Source organism: Maylandia zebra, linkage group LG23, assembly GCF_041146795.1.
Source record: "Maylandia zebra isolate NMK-2024a linkage group LG23, Mzebra_GT3a, whole genome shotgun sequence".
Taxonomy (NCBI): Eukaryota; Metazoa; Chordata; class Actinopteri; order Cichliformes; family Cichlidae; genus Maylandia; species Maylandia zebra.
Genome location: NC_135188.1, coordinates 11,841,816 through 11,866,664, shown reverse-complemented (window position 1 = coordinate 11,866,664; position 24,849 = coordinate 11,841,816). Strand labels below are relative to the sequence as shown.

General features: G+C 44.8%; 1 protein-coding gene across 2 annotated transcripts in view; it reads left to right on the top strand.

Moving 5' to 3' along the window:
* zgc:92140 (uncharacterized protein C1orf21 homolog) overlaps window positions 1-20,886 on the top strand; it is a 30,899-nt gene extending 10,013 nt beyond the window's left edge. The window contains exons 2-7 of one of the 2 annotated variants that reach the window (XM_004552712.3): window positions 3,601-3,676; window positions 4,871-5,000; window positions 16,289-16,371; window positions 17,401-17,468; window positions 18,339-18,399; window positions 19,374-20,886. In XM_004552712.3, coding sequence (XP_004552769.1) covers window positions 4,910-5,000; window positions 16,289-16,371; window positions 17,401-17,468; window positions 18,339-18,399; window positions 19,374-19,421 — 351 coding nt within the window. In that variant the 5' untranslated portion in view covers window positions 3,601-3,676; window positions 4,871-4,909 and the 3' untranslated portion in view covers window positions 19,422-20,886. The remainder of the gene's footprint in view (window positions 1-3,600; window positions 3,677-4,870; window positions 5,001-16,288; window positions 16,372-17,400; window positions 17,469-18,338; window positions 18,400-19,373) is intronic. The other variant, XM_004552711.3, reaches the window with a different exon arrangement.
* The last annotated feature ends 3,963 nt before the right edge of the window (window positions 20,887-24,849 follow it).

Genomic DNA, 24,849 nt, shown 5'->3' with positions numbered 1-24,849 from the left:
CTTGTAGCAGACTTCTGGCAGACTGTTGGTAGACTATTAGTAGAGTTGTGGCAGACTGTTGGCAGTCTGTTGGAAGACTGTTGGCAGACTTTTAGTAGATTGTTTGCAGACTGATTCTGTCTTAGCAATATCTCAGTAGGTTTGGCAGCAAAAAATAACCGAAGTGAGATAACTACACCATAATAGATAAAACAAATACTGATAAAGTTGAACTTGAAGGACATAATATATATTGTTGGGTGTCTGGTGTTCAAACCTCTACATGTGTTTCTGATTGTGCAGCTCTGAAAATATATTATCTATGATGAAACCAACACTCAACCCTTCATGTAAGCATTCCTCATTAAAACCTGCCAAAGATTTTTGTGATGCTTGTGAGAAGACCAAGTGTTAAAATGAGCAGAAGTCTGATTTTGAAAGGATGTGACTTCTTGAATTATGCGCCACTGAAGAATGTCTGAGCCTTTGGCCTTGGTGTTATTTATTTATAGGTGTGTTTGGCTGTGTAATAGTCTGCCGTTCTGGCTGTAGCTTATATGCATAACCCGAGTAATAGCAGCTTGGCCTAAGGATCCACAGCCTAGCATTATCCCTGCACACAACAATAGCTCTGGGAGTGCTAGGTCTATTTTAAGCCTGCTCCTACTCACAATTTGATGTTTCAATACACACAAATCAAAGCCTTCAAACAGATGCTGCCCACACACTAGAGACCCTTTGAAACTTCACGTCTATCACGGCTGCTCACATTTCTCAGCGTACGTCCTCCGGTGGTTTTCGGAAAGGGAGTTTCTGTGCTTTGTTCATCTAATATTCACTTCAGTTGTACGCTAATAGTGAAGAGAGACTTGACTGCTCGCTCTTGGTGTCCTCTCTCCCGTTACCTTTGTTGGCATGTTCTTTTTCTATCTTTTTTTCTCCATCTCTGGCATTTGATTCTCCACTTCACTGTGATGTAACTCTGACAGATAACATGGGCTCCTCCGGCAGCGTTTCCAGGTGCATGCCTCGTGCTTCTTCCCTCATTTATGTGCCAATGTCAAGAGACAGATAATGCGGGATGCGATTATTGCTGTGTCTTTACGACAGCGTGCCTCAGACTGCTGCATTAAGATCTCCCAGCTGTGTGTGAGGTGATGGTGGCTTTATGAGCACATGTGAGGCATAATTGAGTTGTTCCAGAGTGGTAGTTGTAGTAAGAGGTATCCCAGGCTGCCTGGGACGGGCTGATAAGCTGCTCTCTAGACCAGAACTCCTACTCAAGCCACAGGTGACCCTACACACTCATCCCGAGCTTGCATGTGTGTGTCTAAGTGTCTGGATTCTTGCCCGCAAGGTATTACTCCCTCTTGCCTGTAGGCCCTTAGAGAAATTCATGTGTAAGCTCTGCTCAGGCTCCAGAGATTAATGTCTTTTCTCCTGCAGAGCTGAGAAAGGGATTCATATATGAGTTCTCTCATCTTGCACTGAATATTCACACACCTCAGAGTCTCAAAGGAGCAACGAAAGATAATTAATTTCAGGATGCTTCTTTTTTTTGCTATGTATGGTTTGTTCCTGAGAATTGTTGCAGTCTCCTCGACACTCCTCTGCTGCCTCACCGAGTGACAACCTGCCAAGTGACAGTGAATGAAGCAGCCTGTGATAAAGGGAACAGCAGCAGCTTAGTTTGCTGATAATACTGGCCAGTAAATTCTGGGCTACATAGTACCTGCACACGCAGGTACTCGAGCGCTGTGCACCTGGTGCTTTGTGTCATATCCAGTGAGATGGAAGCTGGTGGGCCGCAACCTAAAGACGGCCTCCTGTCAACTTCAAACGCTCTGAAGGAGCAGCGAGGGCCAGGCAGCGTTCTTTTGAAGCTGTGCACTCGTCCTCCTCTCTGGACCCTTTCTGTCCCACCTATTGTAGACCTTTTCCTTCCACCTTGTCCCCCTTCAGCTCAACCCACCCTCCCTCTCTTTGTCTTTTTCTCTCTATTTTCAGTGTCTTCAAAAAGCCTCTTCCTCACCCTGCCTCTTATTATTTATGTACCGGCGGCACAGATTTAATCAGGTGTGTGTGTGTGTGCGTGTGTGTGTGCGTGCGTGCGTGCGTGCGCGCGCATTTTTGTAAGTGGCAGCAGTCAGATGGGCCTGTCAGAGACAGCATATGGCATGTGTGAGTGACACAAAAACTATCTACATACAGCGTGTGCAGCTTTGTGTTAGCTGTTCTGCAGGGTGGGAGGGTTTTCTTATTTTCTATAGAGTAACGATGAGTTCGATTTAGTTTGTTCATGCCCTCACGTTGTTCTCAAACAAAGCTCTGAGTTGCGTTGAAGTAATTACAGAGACTTAACGGCCGAGTCAGACTGGTTTACAGGTTACAGGTTTGCTGAAAGTGAAAATATTACTGTAATGCATAAAATCAGTCTGTTGGTGTCTTTGTCTGTAAACTCCTCCGAGACCATCTGCACTCAAACTTGAACTACAGGTGCTTTACTACTTATCTGATGGTTCTCATCTATATCAGGCATTAAAAATGCATCAAGTTGCCTAGCAACAGATGAAAACTATTCGTTTTTAGCATTTATGAACTTTCAACACCTCATAAAAAAAATGTGTTTCAGGGGAGTGACATAAAAACTCATATCCACAAAAGTTTCATTATGCATGGCTAGCAACCGCCTAGCAACAGGCCAAAATTACACTTTTTAGCATATATGCAATGTCTGTCTATCTAGAAATAAAATATTCATTTCAAATTTTAAGTATATCAGTTTACCAACAGCATGAACAGGCCAAACAGTATAATAGCACAGAGCCGTATTCGTATCGCCGATGTTCCAGGTAGATCAGATCACCAATCTGATATTTGGATTGGATATCCGGACTGGAAAAGGTCAATGCTGATGCGGTGAACGTGGCTCCCTGTTGCTCTGCGTTTGCTGTGTCACAGTCAGTAGCAGAGCAGCATTTGCTCATGTAGAGAGACTTTATCGTTCATTTTATGCATCGCAGTCCTGTTTACACTTTTGTTGTTGATCCTGATGATGTTAACAGTCCATATAAGAATAATCGCAGTGTCTTCCTCAGAGTAGGAACACCTCGCTCATTTAACACAGCTATTGGATTTTTACTCTGTGTCAACAGATCAGTGCATCCTTATATCATGGTGCCCGATATGCAAAACAATTTTTTTTTGTTTGTTTATTTTTAATGGATGGTAACACAAATTGGTGTAATCTAGGGAAGGGTTTATCTCTTCAGCAATGTTGGCTTCATGTAGCAGAGAAGCATCACTACTGAGCAGATAGTGGTGCAATAATCACATTAACTTGCTATGTAGTTCCCATAAAATCCCATCACTTCTCCTTTTCTGTGTAACTTCATAAATACAGCTAGTCAGACATTTACATTCATGAACTTTGGACAGACAGTTGAACAAATCAGGGAGGGGTCATCTGAAGTTGCCTTTTTCTCCTACATTTCAGATAACTCATGATATACATGCACTGTCACTACTGGAAACGCTTGGTGTAATTTTAGGTGAGGTTTCTAATGAGCTATTTATATATAGTAATATGTACCTATTCTTTTTATGTTGAATTTTTTGCAGGATATTAGAAGAAGGGGTAGTTTCAGCAGCTTTGGCAGATTTTGATGCCAGATGTTTGGACTCGTGACCCCCTGAGGTTGGTTTGTGTCTCCTCCCCTGTCCTTGAACTTGGTATTTTTCGTTTGCAGCCACTTATACTGGGGATTATATTAATATTATCTTCTCACTAATAAAAATCAGCATTGCTATCTGGCACAAAATCTATGCGGGCTGTGCTGTAATTAGTTTTTAGTTTAACTCTGCAATTAATGACTGTGATAAGTGCAGAGTCATTAACTCTGTATTAATGAATCCAAAGACTAAATAACACCTGAACTGTGTCACTGATCAGCCCACCTGCAGCTCCTGTGATACTGGTAGAGTTCAGCTAATTATTTTTGGTTGCTTAGACCAACAGCTTCACTCTCTTAGCTCACCCGTTAATTTAGTTTTCACAGACACAGTGTATTTTACACTGGCAGTTTCACGGCCCACTGCAGACAGACGGCAAACATCTATCGGAGGAACATAGTTTGGCATTTAGCAAAAGAGGGAACTGGACATTTAACAGCTGGAGACAAACAGAACTTTGAGGGTGGTGAATATTCACCAAGCAGCCAAAGGTACGGATGCTGATGTTGCTGCTTGCGCAGGCAACCAAGAGGTTTTCTATAAACATCACTTAGTAATGTTTTCAGATCAAAAGTCCAAATATTCAGGTGTGACTAGCTCTGTAAGTTTTCACATTTAAATACATTTGTGTTCAGTTTCACAAAACACATTTATTTATTTATGCATTTCTTTTAGTTTTTTTAGGTGTTTTGTATAACAAGAATAAAAAGCATAAAGCATATATCAGATGGGTTATGCTCTTTATTTACCCTGCACTGCACCCCTGCTGCTGCTGCTCCATGTATTTAATGGCAGTGGCTATTTTTAGCTCTGAAAGAAACTCTTATGAGGAAGTAATAACCTGCAGCATGCGCTATAAATGTGCATTTCTCTTTCTACTGAGCCTCTTAACGCCAGGTGTGAATTCACACTTCTGTGAAGTGTGCTTTGGTTTCCTGATTCAGAGGCATGGAAAGGATGGGAAAATGAAGACAAGTCATCTCTGAGGGTTGTGCTGCATGGAAAAAAAACAACATAAACGACATTTTGCACCGATCAGGAGTCGCCATAAAAGCTCAAACCGTCGATCATGTTTGACAGAGCGCCGTAAAAACAACAGCGCTGTTCGTTTTATTGTGTCTGTCGTGAATACGAAGTCTTGTTTTCTCTCTCTGTGCAGGTGAGAGTGCGATGAGGAGAAGTTTCAGAGTGTGAGGCCATGGGCTGCACCTCGGCCAAGCAGGTGTCGGCCGTGCCCAGCGATGAGGAGGGACGCGGCAAGGCCTACAGCAACGGCGACGTCTTCACCGGTCAGTTCGCGAACGGATGTCAATAAAATCTTCACTGCTCCATTTCACTCAGTTGATTGCTCAGCGTGGACCCATTACCCCGCCTGCCCACACAATATACATCCTCATTGTTACAGCTCACGGTACTTCGGCGGAGTGTAAAGTTCTCCAATTCAGACAATAACTGTCAACACCGCCGCTTTTATTGGAGATGTCTGTGTTGACAGTTCGTGTAAGAGAGGAAGTAACCAGTTAGTGAGATGACGGCGTTGAGTCGTGTCCTTGGATGGGACCTGGCGTGTTCGTTCCATCTCCATATTGCTATTCTTGCGTTTTTATTAGAGTAGAGCAACAGAGAAACGTCTTCTCGCTGACATCAAATGCTAAAAATGTAAAAAGTGAAGGTTTCTGAAACTGTAAATGGTAAACTGCTGTCACAAAGCAGACAAAGGCTATTTGATGGGCATCATGAGTCCATACTGCTTTGGTAACCAGCCAGAAAGGTTTGAAAACAGCTGGATTAGCTCAAAAGAACAACAGTTTTAACAATGCTCACTTTCTACAAATGTGTCTCCCAAACACGACCTAATTTTGTAGATTTGATTAATAAAAAATGCAGAGAGATTCATTAGTAATGAATATACTACAGTCCTTAGTTGCTCCCTTTGCTTTAGCAGCGTGTAGCCGGCTGTTGTGTAATGAGGGGCAGGAATAAAAGCTGGAGCCGGAGAGAGATGATGGGTGGCGGAGGGATTAACAGCGATTAAGAATTAGGAACAACACTCTGGTATAGCTGCAGGCGGGTGAATGGATGTGGCAGATGATGATCCACAGGAGGTCCCCTCTCTCTGTCTATCTGTCATCCCCCTCTCCCTCTGATCTTTCTAACTCCTCTCCAGCCTCTCACCTCCTCCCTGTAACCCCTCTCTAACTCTGCTCCTGCCCTGTTTCGTGCTCCTCTCTGTTCTCTTTTGCCCTCTCGTCTCCCGCTTTGTCTTCTGAGCAGCGCCAGAACACGGCAAGGAGACATGAAGGAGAGCAATGAGATGAACATTTTTTTCCTTGAGAGAGGAAGAGAGTGACGTATTTTGGCGCTGCAGGCCTTTTTTTTTTCTTTCTTCAATCTATTCTCAACTTCTGTGTCTTCCCGTCCCCCCTTTCAAGGCCTCGCTCTTCTCTTCCTTTTTCTCTCTGTCACACTATTTTGGGTCTCTGCACCCCCTTCTCCTCCCTCCTCCTTCTCTTCCTGCCTTCATCTCCCAGTGTTTCTCCCAGCTCTTTTCCTCTCTTCTTTGGCACAACATTAGGTCAGAACCTTGTGTCCTTTCACATCCCCTCCTCCTTCCTCCCTCTTAGTCCCATCCTATCCCCTAGTCTCACTGTCAGTTGGTTAAAGGGAAATCTGGAATGGCAGTGCATGGGTTGGACTACTATTTGAGTGTGTGTGGGGATATCTTTGTGGGGACCAAAAATTGGACAATTACAATACTTGTGGGGGCCAACAGCCCTTATGGGGACCACACATTTTAAGGCATTTTTGAGGCTCAAAATGTGGTTTTAGCGTCAGGGTTACATTTGGGTTATAGTTATATTTAGGGTAAGGGCTAGGGTTAGGCATTCATTTTTGATGGTTAGGTTAAGGGTAAGGGGCCAGGGAAAGCATTATGTCAATTAGATGTCCCCACAAGATATGAATATCCGAGGTGTGTGTGTGTGTGTGTGTGTGTGTGTGTGTGTGTGTGTGTGTGTGTGTGTGTGTGTGTGTGAAGGTAGAGATGGAAGTGACCTGGATTGTGCGGATTAGAGTTATCCCAGGCCTCAAAACCCCAAAAGCATCTCCCTTCTTAATGCCCCCCTTCCTTATCTTCACCCGCTTCGCGTGCACATCTTTCTGCTGTCGCTGTCGTCACATACTGTGCAGTCATTCTTTCCCACTCGACTCGCCGCCCTTTACAACCGCTGCCAAACTGGCTCGCAGCATCCGGTTTACTTCTCATGACTTAGGCGGAAAACACTGGTCGGCTCTGGTCAGTCTACGCACACAAGTGTAACCCCAGCGGGCTGCGCGTCGGTGTGTTTGTATTCACGTATGCGCTGATGTTTTCATATCAGTGTGCTCGGTTAGACAGTAAGCCCTATTCATGCTCATGCAGATCTGCCTCCAACAGATTGTCTGGCAATCAGTCTGTCCTTGTGCCCTCTGTGTGCGTGAGTGTGTATTTGTATGTCCCAGATATTCAGACTCCGGCCGCTAACCCTAACCAACCCCCCAAATGCCCTGCCCTCCCCTCCCCAACCCTCTCTCAGTCGCTCTCACACAATAACCGGAAAAGGCTCAGCTCCATTACACAAACGCTGAGGGGACGACGAGGGAAAATAGCAACACTCTCCACAACATCGTGCTGCTGATGTCTGTAATAATTACAGTCAGAGGAGATTAGAGTGGAGATAGCAAGTATATCTGATTGTATATGTGGCAGCTCAACATTTATAGAAAACAAGGCGGTGTGCAGTTTCAGTGTTTATCTCAGTTTTTGTGCTGAAAGGTTCGACTGTCTCACTGAATGAACACGTTACTGTCCTTCTGTGCCACAAGCAGACAACGCTACAATCACTTCCTGGGAGTAAAACGGGATTGCTCAGAAATTATTGTTCAAAGAAACTCGGGGCTTTCTTTATCGGACTGCCGAATGAGAATCAGACCTTGGAAATATTATCGCAGATGAAAAAAACAAAACAGACCAGTTGCTTTCTTGAATTAACCGATTGTGCCGTCGGTTCCCTGTTAAACTCGAGGAACACAAAACACAGCTGACAGCCCAAAGTCACAAAGGACATCGTTTCTGTGTACGTTGCGTGCCGAGTGAAAACGACTCCTCTCTGGGGCAGCGCACAGACCTGAAGGTCACCGGTTCAATCCCTGGGATGGAAAGATAGACTTGGAACCAGAGGTGAGAGCAGCATTAGAAATGAATCCATCAGAGGGGCAGCTCAGAGTCAGAGAGGCAGAAATGGGTTGCACATGTGCAGCAGAGGCAGAGAGGATGATGAAGAAGATTCATGGATGTAGTGAAGGAGGACATGCAGAGGGTCGGTGTGACAGAGGTGGATGCTGGGATGGGGGCAGACGGTCTGCTGTGACGACCACTTATGGAAAAGAAGGAGGAGAAGAAGGTTTTCAGTATTATGAAGGCAGTTCACTTCTTGCTGGTATACATCGCAATGTTAACTTCTGCTGCAGACACAACCTGCTGCAGAGCAGGCTGCGACCTGGAAAGATGCCTCAGACCTCAGTGTGCTGAGAGTAAGAGGAAGTTTTTAAAGTATTGTCTTTCCCTGACGCACATTAGTAGAAAAATAGATTTCTACTAATTTTATCCTCCCTATCAGCTCTAATATCTGAAAACAAGGCACCTATGTTTGTACTTGTTGACCTTTATATCACATTTGCATGTGCGCTAGGCTGACATTTGAATTGTGCTTTTATACTTGTTCTGTACCTGCTCTCACACTCTCGGGGCTGCAGCTGAGAGATTTTAAAAACCGACACTGTCTTCCGCATATCTGAACACGGATTTCATCTGTCAGATTTTCCCGAGTCTCAGTGAACTCAGTGATGTAATACTAATCAGTTCAATTACACTCCTTCCTTTAAACTTTACAAATGCACCAGCTCTTTGTAGTGATGATCATCCGTACAGAGCTTTTAAACACTGCTCATCTGTCAGTTTTTTCAACTGGTCTGCTGACAATAGGCCTGTCTGTGGTTCTGGTGAATCATACAGCACCGCCTCCGTCATGTGAACGTGATCATTGAGAAACCAGAGGTTAACTTGGGTTGATAATGACCTTTGTGTGACCCCTGACAGCAGATGTTGGGTTAAATGGACCTTGATTTTAAAGGTATGTTGCGTTTTTAATAGAGGGCTCATCAGCAGCTCAGTGGTTAAGTGGGACTGTGTTCAGAGGGGAGGCAAAAAAAACCTGATTCATTCAGTGATCTTCAGAAGCCACAAGCTCCACAGCTGATTACAGAAGTTGAACTAAAGAGGAAGCTAACTCAGAGTCATGCACAGACAGCTCAAATACAGTCCAGCCCTGTGCTGACCTGTTGTTCCTTTCCTCATTTTCTACTGTTAAAATGGTGGATGGTCATACCGACCTTGGTACCAACCACCTGCGGCTGAAATCTTCTGTGAAAGGCAGCCAATCAGAAAGCAGGTTGGTTTAAAGTATGTCCTGAGGTCCAGTATAAGATAAATAAAGATTGTTTGAAGCAGAAAATCACAGGAAGCTACTCTGGAGTCCAACAACAAAATTTGTGGAGCTGGAAATGAGCATTTAAGTGTCTGTGTATGCATATCTGCTCCCATGCACTTCATCATCACGATCATCACTTTATTTCCAAAGCACTTAAAAACAACATAAGTGCTGTAGAAAAAAATGAGAGATCAAGTGTAAAACATTGAATCAGCTACAAGTTCATTCATAAATGCCAGATTTGAAATAGTACTACGCTAAAATCTGAGTTATGTGCTCTTGTTTGCTTTTCTGGCACAATTTCACCTACGTCCCAGGTGCATGGAGAAGTTATTAGGTTACCAGACCAACGCGTTTCGGCTTCATCATGACCCCGATGAAGGCCACAAGCCGACAGGGTCGTGAAAATCGTGCAGCAGCGTTTTTGTAACGGGTGTAGACGTGAGAGGGAGGCAGAGTAACAATAATCCAGACGAGAGGTGATGCCTTTAGGTGGGATCTAGACAGGATGGGCTTGATTTTTGACAGCTGCCTCAACTGAAAGCACTTAAAAACAGGGAGGACTCGACTTGCATGTGGCGGTTAAGTTTTAGGCTGGGGTCCATTTTCACACCTAAATTAGTGATGCTGGATTTTTCATGTATGGCCAAGGAGGAAAAGTCAAAGGTAGGGATACAGCTGGAGCTACTGGATTTAAAAAGCATGACCCCAATCTTTTTTTTCCTTTAAAATTAAGGAAATTCGGTGCCATCCATCCCCTGATGTCACTGGGATAATCAAGGAGAGGCTCTAATGCACACAAGAAGTGTTTAAGCTCTTTATGCATACAGGAGGTCTCATCCGTATGTAAGAGTTCTCTGAAAGTCGTGTTTATGCAGTAAAGTTTACTTATTGAATCCATCAGCTCAGCTCGCAGATGAGCAGAGAGCCTGCGCTAATCTTCTCCGCTTGTAACTTTCTCGTTACGACAGATCAGACGAGAGCCTTCATCAAACAAAAGCATGATCTGTCTCAGTGTTGGATATTTCTGAGAAGCTGTCCCAACACTGCAAATTCCACTTAATGTTTTTATTTCTTTTTACGTGAAGTTTGACTGTTTTCACACAGATGAGACTTTCCTCAGGTTCCTTTCATCTTGGAAGAGTTTTAGTGACAGTGAGAGACAAGCTGTAACTGACTTTCATTTGTGAGCAGCTGTGTCAGTCTCTGGAAACACATATCGGCACCCGGCGTGTCTCCTGCATCTCTTACTTACTTTACTGATTAATCATGAGTCAATAACTTTTATTAGTTGTGTTATCAGTTTGCTATTTCGGTGATAATGTGTGGGAGTATTACTCAGAGATGAGATATCAGAGTATCTTTTTGGCATTTTAATAAACACGTAAGGGCTCTGAGTCAGTCGTGACCTCTCAGTCTAATCTAATACGGACATCTAATTAGCCAATCACATGGCAGGAATTCAGGGCACTGAGGCGTGTAGACATTTTCAAGATGTCCTGAAGTTCAGACTAATTGCCAGGGTGGGGAAGGAAGGTGATTTTAAGTGACTGTAAATGTAGTTGTTGGTGTGAGTGCTTCAGATACTGTTGCTCTGCTGGGATTTTCCGACGTGACCGTCTCCGCCGTCACAGAGATGATATGATTCGACTGGTTTGGCTGCTTTGAGCTGAAGGAAGGCAACAATAACTCAAATAACCACTCATTACAAACTAGGTGTGCAGAAGAACATCTCTGAATCCGTAGCATGTTGAAGCTTGAAGCACATGGGCTGCAACGGCTCCTGTGAGCTACATACAGGAAAGTGAAGCTGCAGTCTGCACCAGCTCACCCAGCTAACATTCACACATTCACACTTCAGTTGTTGCATGCAGACTGGAGTCAAACCACCAACTTTCCGATTAGTAGGCAACCTGCTCTACCGCCTGAGCTAAAGCCACCCCAGGCTTTCTGACGCTGATGCTTTGAGTAGAAAAGCTCTATGTAAGAGCCAGTCCACACCGTACCCATCTTCCGATAGCTCAGATAGTCTCAAACTGGTTTGTTCGTGATGATGAATCCGATCCAATAGAGCAACTTTAGGATGCGGTAAACGTCATGGATGCAGCAGCTGTCAGGGATGTTTCCAGCAGTGTGCTGAATCTGTGCCATAAAGTATAAAGATGGTTCTGAAGCATTAGCAAGATGTTGCCTAATGTGTTCCCACAGCCAGTGCTTTAGTTCAGTTGTAGTTAACTGTATAACCTTCCTCCGATAGTTCAGTGACTCCAGCTGAAATGTTAAACGGGCCTTGCAGTAATAAACTGTTTGAGATCGTTCTCTTCCTGCTTTTCATCGTTTTATCCCTGCCGGCAAGATTTCTGTTCAAAATATCATAAACAATTATTTTTCTCTCTTCTCCTTTCAAAGCTGATAGTCATTTCATTGGAGCGATGGTTGGTGTGTGTGCGCCTGTTTAGAGATGAGGGTTCGCGTTCAGGTGTCAGTGTCACGGCCAGACCGATGATGGCTTGTAGCCAGGCTGGCTGAGAGGGAGGACACACAGCAGGAAGGACAGAGTGACATAGCCACAGGACAGGCCAGCGAGAGCTATGAGAGCAGACACACACACACACGCTTAAATAAGGCGATTTAAATGACTCATACCCAAACAAACACTGCACTCGCATGAAATGACAAACGTGCTGATTCAAAGACGTTTCCATTTCTATCTGCAATGAAACATGCTTGTGCACACACACACACATGTGAACACACGCGCGCACACACTCTGACTGCTGGTATCTTAAGGTCAGCGCGGAGCGCCGCTCTGTAATCAGAGATGTGAACGACGTCCACATCACAAAATCGCGGCTTCTCAAAATAGTTCTTCCCTTTCATCTCTCCCCTCTCCGACGGGCTCCCTCCCTCTCACCCAAAGCGAGCCCAGCATCGATGTGACGAAACACCCATGTCATCTCTTGTGACACAGCGTGCCACGCGCACGCACGCACGCACGCTTCACATACAACTCGCGCAGCGTGACCACTTTCTTTGCTCCTATCTAAATCGAAGCAGTCTGTGATGTGATGACTCTTGATTGGTGCAAGCTGGGTCACTTTGATCTGTCTACCGTTTATCGTCGCGTTCAGCTGCCATCCTGTGACAGAAGCAGAACATTCAAACACTTTAACCTCTCAGGCTGCAGCTCACCCAAATTATAATGCCACATGCTCCTCAATGCTTGCTTTAAAATTCCAGTTTAGGCTGATTTAGTGTAAATCCAGCAGCTGCTGCTAATTTTACCCCCTCTGTTCGTTTGTCTCTGCCCTAAAAAAACAGATTATATAGCTTGAAATTGATGCTGTTGCCCCTCTGCCATCAGGAGAGCAGAGGAAATAGCTCTTAGTACTGTTTCCTACAGTAGCACCGTATGCACTTGTGTTTACAGAGCAGACCTGAGCTCGGTGAGCCTGTGCTGTGTTACAGCGCCGTATGTGTGTGTTTGTCGGCATGTTCAGACAGGAGCTGCTTTGCTCCGACTCGTTTACATTCCTGAGACAAACAGCAGAAAAGGAGCTGGCATTTGTTTCTCTCGTCTCTTTCTCTTCATCTCTGCCAGCGTTCTCTCTTTCTCTCGCTAATTATTTCGGCTCTAAAGACACACGTGCGCGATGTAAAAACACAGGTGATCGTGGGCTTAAGCACACATCAGGTGAGGAGTTGAGCGAACCCTTCAGCCGGGTACGCGGGGGCACAGACGGACGTCACGCCGACAGACACGCTGCAGAGAGAGCGTGGGGGCAAAATACAAAGTGTGTAAGAGATAAAGCCACTGGTACTTATCGCCTTCTCAGCTGCTTTATCAGTTACGAGGTAGTCAGCAGAGCTTGTGTTGTTGCTCAAGGTTAGGCGGGGCTCGGGGTTACGCAAATGTGCCGTACATATCATTTCACGTTACGGTCACTCTTATTAAGAGCTTGTCTAAAGGTCCTAAAACCATTCCAATGCGTCCCACATCACTGATCATTAATAATCATCAATAAACATGATAAACACATGGCTGGCAGTAGGCCTCATCATACTGGAACTGTACAGTGTGTTCACTTTGGTCTTTAAAGGCTCATTAATGTCATCTAAAATACAACAAGAAGCAGCCAGAGAGCACAAACATCCGCCCAGGCAGCTCGCTCTCTGGGCACTGTGTACTTTTAAGGGAATAGTAGAGTATCTTCCATATATTCATGTGCATATAGTACACATGTAGCATTCACTCCATCGGTTACACATTTAGTAATTGTACATTTATTGAAACGGTTCTAATCTGTTACTGTTATGTGTCTAAAAAAAGTCATAATAAAGTAACACGATCCCTGTGTGACATTCCCTGTAAGCATGTTGTCAGTGCAACATTTAAATAACTCAGGTCCTGACCTTCAGATCAGTCTGTTCACCATAAAGGAGGATCAGAGGTCAAATCTGACATTTGAAATCTTACTTTTTATATTTTGACCATACAGGGAGTGCAGAATTATTAGGCAAATGAGTATTTTGTCCACATCATCCTCTTCATGCATGTTGTCTTACTCCAAGCTGTATAGGCTCAAAAGCCTACTACCAATTAAGCATATTAGGTGATGTGCATCTCTGTAATGAGAAGGGGTGTGGTCTAATGACATCAACACCCTATATCAGGTGTGCATAATTATTAGGCAACGTCCTTTCCTTTGGCAAAATGGGTCAAAAGAAGGACTTGACAGGCTCAGAAAAGTCAAAAATAGTGAGATATCTTGCAGAGGGATGCAGCAGTCTCAAAATTGCAAAGCTTCTGAAGCGTGATCATCGAACAATCAAGCGTTTCATTCAAAATAGTCAACAGGGTCGCAAGAAGCGTGTGGAAAAACCAAGGCGCAAAATAACTGCCCATGAACTGAGAAAAGTCAAGCGTGCAGCTGCCAAGATGCCACTTGCCACCAGTTTGGCCATATTTCAGAGCTGCAACATCACTGGAGTGCCCAAAAGCACAAGGTGTGCAATACTCAGAGACATGGCCAAGGTAAGAAAGGCTGAAAGACGACCACCACTGAACAAGACACACAAGCTGAAACGTCAAGACTGGGCCAAGAAATATCTCAAGACTGGTTTTTCTAAGGTCTTATGGACTGATGAAACGAGAGTGAGTCTTGATGGGCCAGATGGATGGGCCCGTGGCTGGATTGGTAAAGGGCAGAGAGCTCCAGTCCCACTCAGACGCCAGCAAGGTGGAGGTGGAGTACTGGTTTGGGCTGGTATCATCAAAGATGAGCTTGTGGGGCCTTTTCGGGTTGAGGATGGAGTCAAGCTCAACTCCCAGTCCTACTACCAGTTTCTGGAAGACACCTTCAAGCAGTGGTACAGGAAGAAGTCTGCATCCTTCAAGAAAAACATGATTTTCATGCAGGACAATGCTCCATCACACGCGTCCAAGTACTCCACAGCGTGGCTGGCAAGAAAGGGTATAAAAGAAGAAAAACTAATGACATGGCCTCCTTGTTCACCTGATCTGAACCCCATTGAGAACCTGTGGTCCATCATCAAATGTGAGATTTACAAGGAGGGAAAACAGTACACCTCTCTGAACAGTGTCTGGGAGGCTGTGGTTGCTGCTGCACGCAATGTTGATGGTGAACAGATCAAAACACTGACAGAATCCATGGATGGCAGGCTTTTGAGTGTCCTTGCAAAGAAAGGTGGCTATATTGGTCGCTGATTTGTTTTTGTTTTGTTTTTGAATGTCAGAAATGTATATTTGTGAATGTGGAGATGTTATATTGGTTTCACTGGTAAAAATAAATAATTGAAATGGGTATATATTTGTTTTTTGTTAAGTTGCCTAATAATTATGCACAGTAATAGTCACCTGCACACACAGATATCCCCCTAAAATAGCTAAAGCTAAAAACAAACTAAAAACTACTTCCAAAAACATTCAGCTTTGATATTAATGAGTTTTTTGGGTTCATTGAGAACATGGTTGTTGTTCAATAACAAAATTATTCCTCAAAAATACAACTTTCCTAATAATTCTGCACTCCCTGTATGCACACGTTCTAAGGCTTTTTGTCAGTTTTCATGACAAAATCATGAAGTTGACCTTGAAGGCCTCGATGGACACGAGCCAGGTTGTAAACACGACCCCGCTCTACGCCCCCCACAAAGTTTGATCACATGGCATTCAAAACTCTTCAAGCGATCGCGTTCGTGGACACAGTGAAAACCAGAAACAGAACCACCCGAGTGGAAGTCATAAAGGACTGTGATATTTGTTTATGGACTTAATGATAAGATCCGTAATGAGTATCGGCTGTCGTTCGTTAGTTTGCACAGTTTGCACTTGTGTGGGTTGACTGTGTGCATCGCGATATCTTGGCTGTTCTTGGGCTAATCATCGGGGCTCGGACGGTATCGGGAAAATAACTTTGGATGATTTATTGCCCTGAGTCTGAGCTGTGGGCTTGATTGAGGCCAGACGTTCTGGGCGCGGTGGTTGAACCGTGCAGATGGTTGCGCCGTTTGGTGATGGCCAACGCTCTTGCTGCCTCTGAGTTTGTCTTAACCGTCTAAGCTGTCCATGAAGCCCAGAAGCTGTTTAACTGATCTTAAATCCCCTGCAGCTTACTCCTCCTTATCGCCTCTTTTTTCTTCCCCCCCCTTTTCGTCTCCTCTCATTTCACATACCCACTACTCACTTATTCTCCCTCGGTGTCTGCCCGTCGTTGCTTTCTCTCTCATCAGATGAATTGCTGTAGCTAAAATGGAAACTTGTGTCCTCCTGCTTATCCCTCAGCTGTCATCTCCACTTTTCAGTACACCCCATCAGGTCATAGTTATCAGATTACCTTGAACCAATTATAACAACAATCAATGGAATAGTCGTTGGCCATGTTGCTGTTGCAGCGAGGTTACAGTAAGGCTGACGAGCCGTTCTTAAACTATTTCTGAAAGGAATTTGGTCCCTGTTTCTTCTGATAAATGCAACTTATTGTTCTTTCCTCCCTCCTTTAATCATCCCTCATTCTCTCTCTTTCCAGACGAATACAAGAAGGGAGTGGAGGAGGTGAAGTACATGAGAGGGGATGAAAACCGAGTGAATGCACGCAACCAGGAGAACCTGGTGAGACACACAAACACGCACACACCATCCGCTGACAGCCTGTCATCGGCTCACAGACTCGCAGACCTTTTCCTGACAGTCCATCAGATGAGGCGAACAGACTGCTGTTTGTGTCCAGAGGCGGCTCCATCAGCCTGACCAGCCTGCACGCACACACACATTGTCTTAGTGCAAAAAACACACACAAAACTTGCCTCGCATGCAGGTAGAAACAACATGAGGCGTGTGTGGAATGTGTGGGCTGATCGCTCGGTTGGTTTCACTCCCTCCTGCAAAACTTTTAGGTCTTCAGTGGTGCAAAGACGTACTATATCGTGACTGGGAAAGTCATTCTGCTTCAGAAATTTGCAGAACAGCTTCCCTGTTACATAATAATGTTTTGGATGCATTATTCCTCAAAAGGTGAAACTTGCAAAAACAGGTTTTTATCCTCTCCAGATCACTAACTGACTGAAAAGAATGAGCGTCATGTAAATTAGGTCTGCCTTCATATTCAGGTTCACGTTATTTTATTTTACCTGTAGGTAGTTTTGGTCTGCAGTCATGAGTCATACTGTCTCACATGCGCATTTTCAGTACAGACACACACAACAGATAAGGACTGTATTCAATGCAGTTTTATTTATATAGCGCCAAATGAGTTGTTGTAAGACACAAGCTGCGTTTTTACATAGCCCGGTCCGTCTGCCGTTTGCGGTCTGACCAGCATCCGTGTAGCTGCTTGCTCTCACAAAGTAATCCTCACTCAGAGACTCAGAGGTGGAAAATGCATGATGCGGAAACACAGCAGGAAACGCATGCATGGTGATCAACCTTCATCAGAGCCGATAATCAGTTTTATTAGGCATACATACATTATGCCTCTTTCCCGTGTCCCACGCCCGTCACGCAGTGCCGTCTGGGTGAGGATTGTAATTTGATAATCCAGGTTTGATGTGACATTTGCTTCCAGTGATGTAGCTGTTTGTTTTAAACGTATCTATCAGCTGATAATGAAAACTAATGGTGTGCATGTGCGTGCGTTTTCAGGAGAAGAGTAATGTCCAGCACAAGGGCAAACAGCAGAAAGAGGTTCCTGCACCAAACATCAAATCCAAGTAAGTCACGAGTAGCGGGTTTAATCTCGTAAACATGCAGTGGGAATAAATAATAACATCTATTCTTTATGGGCAACTTCGGTAATTTGAATGACAAATGTCAAAGGTACAGTTTGCTCACATTACGTAATATATTTTCTTTTTGTTTTGTGACAGAGGAAGCCACAGTTTCTCTTTCTGTTTCCACGCTGATTTCGTCTGTTTTCAACGTTCAAAATGAACTGTTGAGCCGGAGGTTCTTAAACTGTGGCGGGGGCCCCCTCTCAGAGCCATGCAGCCAGTAGAAAGGGGACCTAGAAAAATGTGAAATAATCTTGCGAATGAAAAATAAGCCGAAGTTATCAGGCTGAACGTTATTTCACTCGAATTCAAGCCGGAGCCTTTTTATTCTGACGAGTTCTAATGAAAACAAACAGAAATTATTACTGAAGCGCGTCTGAATCTGGCTGAACTGATGCGTTCATAAGCGGCTGCTTCCATTAAGTTGTCACCTCAGTATGTTAATGTTATGACGTGAAGCGAGCGATATTTTGTGTCTGGCTTTTGTAATCCTGCCTCGTGGCCGGCCCCCGCTGCGTGCATGTTGATGAGCCTCTGCGTGCGTACATCACGGCTGCTGCCGGCTGCAGTCTTTAGTCTTTTGCTGCATTAATTCTTTATTAAATGATCTTTTAAAATCCTCCAAACAGAACTGTTTCTCACACTGCGGTGAGGGATGTGTGTGCGTGTCTGTGCTGTATATGTGTGTGGGGGGGTTGTAATGGAAAATTCTCATGATGTATTTGTTGCCTCCCCCCTCCTCCTCATCTCCATCCTCCAACTTCCTCTCCCCCCCTCTCTAACTTTTCCATTTGTGTCTGTGTCTCTCAGCATTCACACGTCAGAAAGCCAGCAGGAATTTTTCAGGATGCTGGATGAGAAGATTGAGAAGGTGAGGAGGCCGGAAGTGGGGTTTGTTGGGGAGGGTTGCAGTGAAGGAGGGGCAGGGCATTTAAAATAACAGCTGGATCCTAAACCATTAAACATCTCCCTCACTGAGGGGGAGGAACAGGTGATCGCCACGGTGATGAGCGCTCGCTGCTCTTAGTCTGCCTCTTGAATTACGCTGCAAGCTCATAAACAGTCAGAAGCACCCAAAGTGAAATGAGTAATCCTCGATTCAGCTTCGCTATGACGGATTAAAATTTTCACCTCGGCCTTGAAACGTGGATGAGGAAATGTAGCTACAGCGTGAAGATAGTAAAATGTTGGTGTATTCGATATATTTCAAACATCTGGAGTTGATTCCAGGAGTTGCGAATAAAAGTTGCATCCTGGGACCTGTTTTGGTTGCAGCTGAAATCGGAGAGTACGTCCATGTAGGTTTTTGGTCACCGTGGTCTTTTTCAAAGGCGTTCCTTCTCATCCATCAGACCCCAAGGAGCCTCTTGGATGAGAGGTGGAACATTTTTTTAAATAACGTAAAGAAGTGCAGTCATCTTCGCTTTTAAACTGTTATGAAACTTGGAGAAGTTTGAATGTTCCCTGCAAATTATGAGTGACCAAATCACGGGGAGGTGCAACTGCCAGCAACCGCTCTGCAACCGGTCTCTAGGCCTGTGTGACGGGGACCTAAAATCAGACTGGATGTTGCCTCCAAACAGTCACAGCTATTATGGTCTGTGACTGCAGTGTGTGTAGTTAAAGCCGTGTTCCAGCCATGCCACAGATTTAATGCGATTCTATAAATCATCTCTGTGACTTGTTTGACGTCAACAGAGAGCTACACAAATGAGAATGACGGCGAAAGCTAGTTTAGCCCACCTTTGAGCACTTTATCAGGTGCCTGCAGACTGATGGTGGTCTGTGTAAATGAGGTGGTGTAACAGGTGTCGGCTCTTCTCATAGTCATGCTTTTGTTTGCAGGGACGAGACTACTGTTCGGAGGAGGAGGAGGAGGAAGATGGGACATAGCACAGAGGCCCCCAGGAGTCACCCCCACAGAGAGCCTCACCGTGTGTGTGTGTGTGTGTGTGCGTGTGCCTGAGAGAGCGCTAAATCAGTGTTTGACCAATGGGGTGTTGACAGGACACTTTATGTTGGTATGATTTTGTGAGTTGTTGAACATGTGGCAAAGATAATACTTTAAATACAAGCGAAAGAGTGGGGGATGCTTGAGACAGAGAGAGAGAATGGCATAAAGAAAACTTTCTTCAGAGACTATACACAGCCCTCCTTACTTAGCGCCTCACCCCTTCAGGCCCCGGGTGGACAGATGGAGGTGGCGAGGGATGAAGTGACAGGCAGATGAAAGGAGGGAGGGATGGAGGATGACGCAGTGACGGATGTGCACACATCGCGTGAACTCGCCTCTGACGGGTTGGGCACGGCCGTTTCCTCGAGCTGGATAAAGGCGGCTTCGCAGGCCTCCATCTGTCCTCCTGTCTGTCTGTCTGTCTGTCTATATTTAACCTCTGCAATTGGACAAAAGAACTTCCCAAATACGGAGGCCCAGGAAGGAGGAACATGTTGGTGGGTGTCTCGAGATGCACGAGTGGAGAAGAAAGAGCGCAGGGAAGGAGATATCTAACACTACCAGGATCCACACTGAACTCTTTGGCCTGCCTGGCTACAGTCAGGCTGGCCTGGGCCGCGGCAGCCTGAGAGAACGGGTGAGGGAGGAAGAGGGAAGGCGGAGAAAGGGGGGAATATTTTGGGGATATTTTAATAAGAGAGAATATGGAGCGAGCTGGTGATTTGAAACTCAACTCCTCCTGCCTTGAAGTCAAGGACCCTGTTTTTGTTTTTTGTTTTTTATTCTGTTCCAGCCAATCATTCACTCAAGCCCTTCCCTTCCATGATGTTCTTTTCTTCAGTTTGTTTTACTCTTGGCTTCCATCGTAGTGTATCCTCATCAAAGCCATTATCGCCCTCACCGCCACAGCAATCAGAGTGAAGCTGCATAATTCACCGCATCTGTGTCTCAACCCAATCCGTCCTCCACCTTTTACCAGAACCTGGCAGAGCCGTGCTAACGTGCACGTGCAGTCTATTCTTGTACATATGGTAGCACACACGCATTCCAGCACACGTTCGGCGTATCGATATGAGTCACTCAAACACATTAATGTGTTCTCCTCATTTCACCAGCAGACTGTCATGTGCATCAGTCAGAGGTGTTCCATGTAGCTCCACATTTCTGCTTTGGCTGAGTGTTCACACACACGCGCACACACACACACACACACACTGGCACTGAAGCAGCAAACTGGGCTGAGCGTAAGGGGAGGATGCATGGTTGCCGTGGAGACACAGACCTAATCACTTTTTTTTCTTTTTCTTTGATTTGTTTTGTTTTGTTGCTGTTGTCATCTTTACTGGATACTTACTGTTGTATTATTTTAAATACTTTTTTCTATTAAAAATAGAAAGCGCAGAAGCTCTGATCCTGTGTGTACCATGTTAATGTGCGCGTGCGCGCCCCCGCTACTCGGAGCAGAGTAATGGAGCGCCATGATGCCGGCAGTGCACTGAGGAGGGAGAAGTCAGTCTATTTTTCTGTGGTCATGCTGCCTGAAGCCATGCAGTCAGAGCACATTCATTCATAACTGCAGCGCTGTGCTCTGCCACCTGCTGGCACAGACTCAGTACTGCAGTCTGCTCTGCAGGCGTTCTAATAAATACATATAAACATATTTTGGCCATGATCAACAACTTCGTGGGCACTCACATTTTTTTTTCTAGGTCAAAATAAATCAGTTAGATGTCAGCAATTCTCCAATGAGTATTCAAATCACGGCTCTTGAAATTATTTATCTATATGAATGTGAGCCCTCCGGGTGCATGAGCTAATTCAGCCCAACTGTCAAGCGGAGGTCAGCGTGACATCTCTCAAGCACAAAGATTATTCAAAGAGCTTCAGGAGGCAACGAAATCCTGCTTAAAACAACACGATCTACAAGCTTAATTGTAAAACATGCAGGGGGACACGACCTCGTCTCACATTTAAATCATATAAATATAAAATATATTTAAATCATATGCTCGTATATCCCCTCAGACTTGATGTAGGAGTGTGCTGCAGCAGGCACACAGCTGAATGAATATCATTCATGCTGGTAAAGATGAACAGGGGTCTGTTGAGGCTGGGGTGTTGGCCTTTACTTCGCTGAAATTTTACCTGGAATCCTTTTTGATAAAAATTGTTGGGTGGAGTGGGTGTCAGTTTTTAAGCTCTCTGAAGGATGGTTTGATGGGGAAAATGTGATATCAGCACTAAAGCGATGGAGAAGTAGTGGGTGGAGGTGGAGAGGCAGCCTACGTGGAGGTGAGCACAGCTAAACAGGTGAGTGTCAGCTGTTTCTGTGCTGAAAATAACAGTGACGATACACAAATGCAGCTGTTGGTGGGTTACTCTATGCTGTTGCTCACCTTGGCTTGTAATCACCTGATTCTAAGACCCGGTTAGGGAAACTTCTGCCAGAGATAGCGGGCCTGCTTTCTTCTTCACATGCCTGTAAACCCCAGAGTGCTCCTGAGCTCGGCCTAATGTGCACACTTGGGACTGCGCGTATGATGCCTTGAGTGGGTAACAGTGGTAGAGCCGATCTCCTGGTTATGAAGGGAACATTTGGTGGCCCCGCTGTGTCTTTAATAGCTGTCTCTCTGTAACACACACGAACTCCTTCTTTACCTTGCATGACTCACTTGCAGGGGCGCATGAGGTTACAATCAGCAGCCGCTGAGCACATCGGCAGCGTGAAAGGCTCCCTGTGGGACGGCGCTCGCGGCAAGGCTCTCCCACACAGAGAAATAAAAGTGTTGGAGGCAGACACGGAGAGGGGGAGAGCGGGAGCGAGAAATTAAAATGAGGGAGTCGGGGAGGTGAGAGTGTAGGAGGGAGAGAGTGAGGAGGAGACGGATGTTGCCCGTTAACCTCAGACAGGAATATGGGCAAGAAAATGTTCTTTCCACCCTGACGTAAGTACCAATAAAGAGCCCACTCCTCCCTGCTTCCAGTGCGTGTGTGTGTGTGTGTGTGTGAACAGCCCAAAGTGTGAAAGTCTTTTTAAGGTACAACATGTTCTTGGCTTTCTGAGTGATTTAAATCCAGATTCTTAAAAAATATTTGAGCTAAATTCACTTTCATGAATTAAAAGTGGAACGACACTGCAGTGACTTTAAACTCCCCCTAAAAGCCTTAAAACTTTAGCACCTCCTGAGAAACACCAATAACTGAGATTTAAACCCACTAATTAATCTGAGAGTGACTCCAGGTCTGCTTGTGTTGAGTTTTCTTGGTTGGATGATTTATGTTTTAATCCAGATTACAGATGTAGACTTAAAAATTCCACAAGTTGTAAAACAAATGTTCAGATTTGGTCATCCTGGGATTATTAGCATCAAAGGAAAATAAACTGACAGGCAGAAATAAGATACTCTGATATTTGGATCGCCTGAAGGTGTCTGAGGAAGGCTAGATAGCTTTTAGAAGATCTATATCGATTAATTTTTAATAGGACAGAGAGCAGAGTGTAAAAAAGAATCAATTTAAATCATACGTTTTAAGACTGCCGCACTCCAACGGGCCTTAAATTTGAGATACTGTTATAGGGCAGAATAATTTTTATGTATTATAAAAATTTAACCTGGCTTAACTTCAGTTTTAACCACGTGTGTAGACAGTACTGCATTTTGGATAGAAAATAATCACCTCACACATGCAGGTGAACATGTCTACGCCTGCGTATGACAGCCACATGAACGTATAAATATTCCTTGCATGTGGGAGCATGGTGCATGTTTGTGTGTGTGTGTGTACATGCAGACGTTGCCCACGTAGACAGTATGAGTCAGCTGTGAGAGGCAAACGGATGGCTTCCTGCCTGGATGCCCAGCAGGCCTCTGCTCAGTGTCTTAACTCTCTCCAGCACGTCCTGGCTGCCTAATACCCACTGTGGAGTAATCCTCTCTGTGAGCTCTAAACATACCTAAACACAATGTCAACCCCTGAACCTCCTCGTTCTCATTTTGTTTGGAGAAGCATACAGTTTCCATCCATCTACAGCGCGACTTAATGATATGTCCGTGTCTTTTAACCAGGCGTATGTAAAACCTCTAAGGATCCATGCTATGGATTACCCTGGAGAAGATGCAGCTCTCACGAGGGGGAGACCAAGGCTTACGAAAGGTGGAATTAGATGCATTTGCATTCACGCTGCACACCCACAAGAACTGACCTACTTAAATCTCAGGAAGCTAATTGTTGAGCGCATACACGCCCATGAGCAATTATGCAACCGCTTGGATGCGTCTACTTCATGTCAACATCACGATCTGATGATGGCTCAAGTGTGATGAAAAAGCACATTTTTTGCAAATTCCATGCATCACCGAAGTGACCAGCGGTGCAGGAAGGAGTGAAATGGATAGCCACACAGCCTGATTGGCTTCTGGTTCTGCACTTGTATTGTATTTTGCTGCAGTCTGCCAAATTCCCATCAGCTGAGTAAGCAGCCAGCGCTGGAGGAAAGACTTCAGCCTTGAGTCTAGTGGTCCTGAGGAGGCTGTGTTTCAGGAATAGGAGCTGTTTTTAGTTGACAAGTGTGGGAAAAATTTGACCATTGGAAGTGGGGATGAGTGGTTTAGTCTCCATCTGAAGTCCTTCAAGATAAGACTGTATATGTGTGAGAAAGAGAAATCTAATTCAGCAAGGATAAACCGGCAGCACCATCTGCTGGTTTGGGATTTCCCCATGATGCTGACACATGCCCGTGCACACCCTGAAAAGGGCTCTCTGCATGATCAGGCACTATCTATTAGAGGTGTACATCACCCAGACAGCCTGGGTGGACGCCCACCTATGTACGAGTCCACACATATAAATCAGCTCGCTGGCATTGCAACTAGAGTGGATTGCAACCTCTCCTCTCCTGAAATCACTTGCTTACAGTGAGCCATAGCAAAACAGCTTTAAAAGACTGCTGTGTGCAGCTGTCGTTATATGTGCGGGGTTGGTAATGTTTCACACGACTATGCCTTTACTCTTGTATTTTCCATTTGAATCTACAGCAAAATAAAAGTAAGCATAACCTTTGCTTTGTTGTCAAAGGAAGCGCAATCCTTTCTTCAGCTGGTTTTATGAGCGTCCTGGTAGAGAAAATAGCAGTACATATTTATCCTCCAGCTTTCTCTGACACGGTTTTCTAGTTTTTCAGTTAGGAAGGATTTACCCTTCTATTTCAAGCCAGAGCAGAGAAAGCACGGTTATTTAAGCAACCACAGTTTAACAAACCCAGAACCTTGGCAGCTTTTAAAACACATTTCTTCCAAACATGAGGGGAAAAAAAGAGACAGTTCAGCTCTATCTGTCATCCACAGATCAGTTACAGCAAAGACAAAT